At 40.0% G+C, this 7,855-nt stretch overlaps 1 protein-coding gene across 1 annotated transcript in view; it reads right to left on the bottom strand.

The window, feature by feature from the left end:
- Positions 1 to 1,533: 1,533 nt before the first annotated feature.
- The window catches only part of LOC120913863 (40S ribosomal protein S28-like), an 11,292-nt gene continuing 4,970 nt past the window's right edge, over positions 1,534 to 7,855 (bottom strand). Inside the window, exon 2 of the mRNA XM_040324206.1 lies at positions 1,534 to 1,809. Within this exon, the coding sequence (XP_040180140.1) occupies positions 1,571 to 1,809 (239 nt within the window). The 3' untranslated portion in view covers positions 1,534 to 1,570. The remainder of the gene's footprint in view (positions 1,810 to 7,855) is intronic.

Consider the following 7,855-nt stretch of genomic DNA (forward strand, 5'->3'; position numbering starts at 1 on the left):
AGGATCTGTATTACATGCTGCTTCCCGGGTTGTGTGACTAAGGACCCACAGTCCACTCATGCTGGATGAAGATTACATAAATATCGAAAACAAAGTAATAGAGGCGGAAGGAGGAGTATTGCAGGAGCTGGGATTTTGTGTCCATGTAAAACACCCATACAAGCACTTCTCTTTTCTACGTGATCCATGGCATTGAGTCTCTATGTGGAGCTTAGTTATATCGTGGACACACCATTAATCAGTTCCCTGTTGGAGCGATATGCTGGATTTGGTCCATGAGGACCTTTCTATCTGGTAAGCAGATTTTTGAATAACGGTGGTGGATTCACCATGAGCCTTTCTGAGATCACAAGGATTAATGTGCACGGGTGTATAATCAGGAGCTCATCTATGGACTTTCTTCACTCTCTGTGATTATATAAAATTATTTGAAATTTTTTTTTTCTCATTTTTTTACTTTATATTTTTCACTGTATACCCTCCACTAGATGGACTGGGCTTATGTTCATTTGCAGATTTAGGGGCAGATCCACAAAGCGAGTACGCCGGCGTATCTACTGATACGCCGGCGTAATTTCAAATTTCCCGCGTCGTATCTTTGTTTTGAATCCTCAAAACAAGATACAACGGCATCTGGGTTAGATCCGACAGGCGTACGTCTTCGTACGCCTTCGGATCTAAGATGCAATTCTTCGGCGTCCGCTGGGTGGCGTTCCCGTCGTTTTCCGCGTCGAGTATGCAAATTAGCTATTTCCGACGATCCACGAACGTACGAGCGGCCGTCTCATACTTTTACGTCGTCTCTAGTCGGCTTTTTTCGGCGTATAGTTAAAGCTGCTCTTTGGTGGCGTACTCAATTTTAAGTATGGCCGTCGTTCCCGCGTATCATTTAAAAAAATACATTATGTTTGCGTAAGTCGTCCGTGAATTGGGCTGGACATAATTTACGTCCACTTTAAAACAATGACGTCCTTGCGACGTCATTTAGCGCAATGCACGGCGGGAAATTTAGGGACGGCGCATGCGCAGTTCGTTCCGTGTGGGGACACGCTTCATTTAAATGAAACACGCCCCCCTACTCGCTGATTTGAATTAGGCGCCGTTACGCCGCGAGAGATACACTATGCCGCCGTAACTTACGGCGCAAATTCTTCCAGGATTCAAACCAAAAAAAGTACGTTACGGCGGCGTAGCGTATCTCAGATATGCTGCGCCGGGGCAGATCTTTGTGGATCTGCCCCTAAGTCCTCAAGCTGGTTAGGGTCATATCTGCCAATGTGGTTTATTGCATCTGATGTCATCATCACCTTTATTTTATTTTATTCATTTATTTATTGATGTTTGTTATTAATTCATTATCTGTGTCAATATCACTAAGCACATTTGATTTTGTACTGGGCCTCATGTCCCTTGTGTGTGTTCCCTTATCGGTAACAACACTTTTGGTTTAGCGCAATTATATTTTTTCCATATTATAGATATGTTATACAGTATAGCCAATATATAGACAAACTATGATTATGAATATATTAAACTAGTTTTACTGAATGCATTGTTTTATGAGACATAGCTAGTGTAATCTTCTAGCTTCATGTTCAGATTCCACCAGGGTCAATACATCTCCATCACGAACAGGGCCCTTTACATTTCTAATGATGGAGCGGTTGGTATCATCCATGAACTCAACACGGACCTGAGTACACTGTCCCTGAGATCCAGTTCTCCCAGGAACTTTTGCTACCCAAGTAAGTTTGATCGGCTGCACACGGCCTGTGTCTATGATGGCGGATTCGAGCAAGAAAAGAGCTACTGAATGTATTTTTCAAAAGATACTTGTTATGAACCAAATGCAGTAGCTAGTATTTCCATTTGCACTCAACACCTTGTAATAAGAGGCTTGTAGTCTGTCAAAGCTGTGCACAATGGTCATATAATAAGCTATAGCTACTTCAGCTGTGTAGCGAATAAGTACAGAGATAAGCGTCTCAAGTTGTATAGTATGTTTTTTATATGATTTTTATACGTACGGTATATGCAAAAGGACTTGGTGGCCGTGTTATGCAAAGGTGATTTGTATTTTGTTAGGTCTGCTGGTCCTTTCATATATTATACAAATACATTTATAGAGCAATGGTAACTGGTATGAACTAGATTTTACTTTCTACTTAATGACTACATTTTTGTAAGACTAAAGCTAGGCAAAACGTTGTAATTAGAAGCTATGTTTCATTCCATGCTCCTTAAATTGACTACTTGTTTTGTAATAGTCACTTTAAAGTGTGAAGTGTGAAGGTCAGACACCCACTCATATTTTAGCTTAAATAGCTCACCATTATAAGAAAAGCCAAGTATGTTGCTCTACAGCTTAACCTTTTATGTGTTATTCAGATAATTATTGGTCTTTTGCTCCACCATGCAATTCATCTCCAAACTGGCATTGAAGGGTTTAATGATCTGGTAAAAAGTGAATGCATTAGATTGAGGAAAGTGGTTATTCTTTATTATATATAGAACACATAATTATCATTAAAAGGCCACTGTACAGTATGTAAAGTAATGTTATCAGCAAGAACACGATGAGAACATGTCCCTTCTACGTGCTATAGTTCTTTTTAAAAAAAAAAAAGAATATTGTTTTTTTTTTGCCAAGTAAAAAAAAAAGAGTAGAGGAATTGCCATTGCTCGCTGTTTTTTTTAAAGTGGTGCAAGCTCTAGGGTTGTTATTTTTTAATTTCTTCATTAATTGGTGGGAACTGACCTGCAGAAGCAGCATCTTCACAACAGGTGTCACAAAATGTAATATGCCCATGTTTGTTCAAGATCGCTGTCTCTATATCCTAAAATAAAACTGGCATTGGTACTGCCCACTTCAGGAAGGCGACAGGTACACTGTAAAATGTAACTGCAACTAGTCAGCAGATGCTGTATTAGTTCTAGTTCCTGATAATACTGCAACACTAATTATATTGCTGACAGTCTCATGCTCATATTGGGAACTTTTGAGATTTTGTGAAACCAAGAAATTTACAGTGAGAAGAGTGACAATGTGTAGTGCAGTGGGGTGAACTGACGGCATGGATAAATATGTGCAAAGTAAAATCAAACTAATATACTGTGCATTCATGTGAAAAGCTCCTATACAAAACACACACATACTGTATATGTGCTGCACAACACAATATTTACAATCACTGTTTCACTAGTAATTTCCAAACTGTAGCAACTTTAGCAATCCCATACTGTCTTGACACTACTTAAGCTGGCCATACACTTTCATACAGAGGGCTAGATATCATCAGCAAGCCAGTAACAGTCTTTATTGGTTTCTCAGAAGAGGCAAACATGAATGCTGTAACCTTCTTCAGCAAAAGTAAAGCAAACAGTCCTGGTATACAGAAAACCATACAGCATAACTCACCACTAGTTTCTTAGTCCCACACTAGAGTTTAGGGTTCCCACTTGATTCAAGTTACAAGACAAGATGCTGGAGCTCAGCAAAATCTGTGTCTCAGTGTCCTGTACAACAAGCATAGGTGTGCACAGCCTATTGCATTAGGGTGTGCACCCCAAAGCTCAAACACACATGCCTTTTTCTGCAGCCTCAGCTGCACTGGACAGTGAATTAATTTACAAACCCAAGCATATTAAACACAGTTTGCTATTCTTCAGTTATGAATGGACACAGTGAGCGAGTACATTCACTGTGTTTATTTAAAAAAGGAAGGGGCTATCAAATTACATATTTACTAGCCCCTTCTCCTACTATCCATCCTGAAACATCCCCCACAGACATCTCTTCTTCAGCAGATGTCCACCTTTGCTCTGAATAGTGCCCTTACATAAGAGACAAAATTATTATTGAGGTCCAATTGAAGTGGGAGTCAGAACTGGCCTTCACATGTAGTGTAAAATCATTTTTGCAAGCAGGTATTGCTATTGGATACTACTGTTCGATCTTTTTTGCACTGTGTGGTTCATGCACTTAGTGGTATCGTTTTCTGCTGAGTATGGAATGGTACTGTATCATTATGCACATGTTTGTTTGCATTTTCTATATTTTGTTATGAATGAAAGATTTGCAATTTTTTTTTTTTTTTTTTTCTGTTTATGTAGGGGCCTAATCTTCAGGCCTGTAATGTTCTTGTGATGGCATTTAGCCAATTATGATTCTGCTACTAATGATCCATTTTTTGTGAATTTCATTATCATTTTGGCTCTACAAGCATTATGATATTAGACCAACTGTTTTTCAATGATTGCATTGTATGTATCCAGCATTAGTAATTAGTACAATTTCCTGTGCTTCTATAATCAGCATGACCACAGTTCGCATTAGCTTTATCGTATTCTTTATTGTATTTTTTCCTTGTGCCTTCTGAAAGGAAAACAGATCATCTGTGAAAACTTCCTTATTTTATCAGGGAGCGGTTAATTTAGGTGATGTGTGCACATTTTCTTTCAAATAATAATTGCACACATCACAGAACACGTACAAAACACAATAATCCTTTTACAGTCATGTATAAATAATAGGCAAGTGAATATCATGCACATTTCATTAGTCATATATTTCATGCAGTGATAAAGTGAACTAATGATATTGATATATTTAATAAGTTGTATCCAGCTATAAAAATGCAGCATAGTGTTAGGAATAAAGAAAATAATTGCATTACTACCACATAGTTCAGAAGGTTCATAAGATCTTTTATACAAAGTCGCATGTGAGCTCAATTGGTTCATTTGAACTGCTTTGCTAAATATCCAGTCTCAACCCTGTGACTCCATTTTCCTTAGCTGAAAGACAATTAAATTGCATTATTATAAATCCAGTAATGAGATGAAGTTGAGAGTGTGGGGAGGGTTCATTGGCTTGCAGAGCAGACAATGTTTCCTCTTCTATTCTTCAGGGGAAAAATAACGTGGGATCCCTTGGATCACTATTTATAAAAATGAGCTGGAATTATGAACAAAACAATAAAGGATTAGTTCACCTTTGGGAACAAGTTACATGTTCCGTCCATTTTATAAGGTGGAACATGTAACCTGTACCCACTCCTGCAGCTGCTGCCCGCTCCACTGCCTCTAGTGACAGCAAGTGGAGGATCTTCTCCCCCCTCCTAGCTGTTACTATTTAAAATAAAATAAAAACATGTCCTGCCCGGCCATGTCATTTATTCACAAAGTTCTGTGAATAGAAAACTACAATTACCAATATCCTTTGCAGCTTTCAGCTTGTAGTTATGAATGAACTACCAGGGCACTGTTGTTGAGCACTCTGGCAGTTCAGTCTCTTCCTGTCAGTGTGTACCTGCCTGCCTGTATGAGGTACGAGCAGACTGATACACTGACAAGTCTGCAGGAGTCCTACATGGTACCTACGATCTGCTGTATGCAGGTGCAATGCTTTACAGGCACCAAGTAAAAAATAAATACATTTAAATGTCCTTTACCTGTAAAACGATGTGCGTTCATTTTATTTGTTTAAAAAGGTAAACTGTCTCTCTGGGAGATTACAAGAAAAGATGGACATTGTTAATTACAAAATAAAAAAATATAATCTTGTAGAAGAGTTAAATGATTACCTATATGTTTTGTAGCAGAGCATCCCAGAGAAAGCCTGGGAAAGTCCTGTTCAGGGTTTATACCTCTCCCAGGCTCCTCTCTTATACGTTCAGGGATCTCTGATCTCTGATCCAGTACAGGCGTTGGCCCTCTCCCGCAGGCCAATTTAAGCTCACCTGAGCAGACAGTCTTTGCTCTGCCCTGGGAAACACAGACAGTGTTGGTCTGTGAGAGCAAAGAGGTTAGTAAAGTCTAAGTGGAAGCTGACAAGCTGTAGGCTTGTTAAGCCTGGTAGTGAGGGCTTGTAAAATTGTGTAGTTAGAGCCGAGACACGGCTAGGCTTTTGTTTAATTACTTTTGTTTTGTTTTTCTGCACACTGTACAGCACCTGTACATAAGACTTTGTATATAGCACCAATAAACACCCCACTGTTACATAGAATATGATGTATATGATGTATAAAGGGGTTGTGGCACTGCCCACTGGCGTGTGGTGTGTAGATGATTAAATCCAGTCCTGTGTTGACTGTGTAGCAAAAAGCAGATCTGGATACACATCCTATATGCTACCTATAGGGCAAACAGGGTTTGTGTGAACTTTAGAACCCTGTTAAAGTCTATGGAACTCAAACGTTTGAAATCTTAAAGGAGTTGTAAAGGAAAAACATTTTTTGCCTAAAATTAATGTCTGCAAGGTAGACAGACAGAATAGTGTAATGATTCTGTCAAAAAACTAGTAAATACCTATTAAATTCCTTCATCTATATCACCTCTGGCGTTCTAGTTTCTGTTCTCTCATTCACTTCCTGGTTTGCGGCGCTCGTCCATGTAAGAACTACATTTCCCAGTATGCATTGCGGCACGCCCAGTAATTCACACCTCCTTAAAGTCTCTAACATGTAGAGAGCGTCCTGCCGCACAGATGTAGTTCACAGGAGGGGGCGAGCATGTCACTGACCACCGCAGTAAAGCCTCCCTTCACGGTGCTGAGTAAAAATCAGACAAGCAGGAAGTGAACAGAACAGAGAAGAAATAGAGCAACTTCTGAGCAAAAAAGAGGAATGTCTGCAGGTAAAGGATGCGTATTATGAAAAAAATGTTTTTCCTTTACAACACATTTAAGTGCTAATTTTTAAGGCTAATATGCAAGTTATTGTCCTAAAAAGTGTTTGGGGACCCAGGTTCTGCCCCAGGGGACATGTATCAATGCAAAAAAAGTTTTAAAAACAGACGTGATTTTAATAATGCTTAAAGTGCAACAATAAAAGTGAAATATTCCTTTAAATTTCGTACCTGGGGGGTGTATAGTATGCCTGTGAAGTAGCGCTTGTTTCCTGTGCTTAGAACTGTCCCTGCACAAAATGTCATTTCAGAAGGAAAAAAGTAATTTAAAATCACTCGCGGCTATAATGAATTACAATACAGAGAAAAGTCATTCATAAAAAAAATCTGTGGGGGTCCCCCCAAATTCAATTACCAGGCCCTTCAGGTCTGGTATGGATATTAAGGGGAACTCCACCCTAAATAAAAAAAAAATGGCGTGGAGTTCCCCCCAAAAATCCACACCAGATCCTTTATCCTTTACCCTTGCCCGGTGGTTGTGGGGGTCTGCAGGCGGGGGGCTTATCGGAAACTGGAAGACCCCTTTAACAAAGGGGACCCCCAGATCCGCCCCCCATGTGAATTGGTAATGGGGTACACAGAATTTGCCGCAAACACCCCAAATTGTTCGCTGTTCGAGTCGAACATGAGTTTGACTCGAACTCGAAGCTCATCCCTAGACACCACCAGAAAGTAGGCTCTACACTGTTTCATATGAATATCAGATTCACCCTAGCATGCCCATCCTTTTTAAACCTACAGTCGCTGTCTGGGATATACTGTCGCTTTCATTCTCCCTCTGATGCAGAGGCTTTTCTACAGTCCTTTAACTGTGATCCTCAAAGTAATTGTACATCCCGGGACTTTTTTTGACCAATGGAAAAATGCAACCATAGGTAAGACCCGCACATCAGCATACACAGGCGCGCGCACATTGACACACACGGGTGCGCAAGAGCACGCACTAAGGCGGCCATTACCGCATCCAACATGGAATTTCCCTGACAGACGCAGTGTCGAACCGCAAAAAGTGCTCTGGTCTTTGGCCAGCCAAATGGTCCGGGGCTGAAGTGATTAAAGGCCAAATGCTATGTCCTCTGTTACTGTATTTGTATGTTGTATATCATTGACAGCCTTAGTCTCAGTTGAGCTTTTGCTTATACTTGGACGTAATGTGAGTGATAGCACT

This window comes from Rana temporaria, chromosome 1 (genome assembly GCF_905171775.1).
Source record: "Rana temporaria chromosome 1, aRanTem1.1, whole genome shotgun sequence".
NCBI classification, from domain to species: Eukaryota; Metazoa; Chordata; class Amphibia; order Anura; family Ranidae; genus Rana; species Rana temporaria.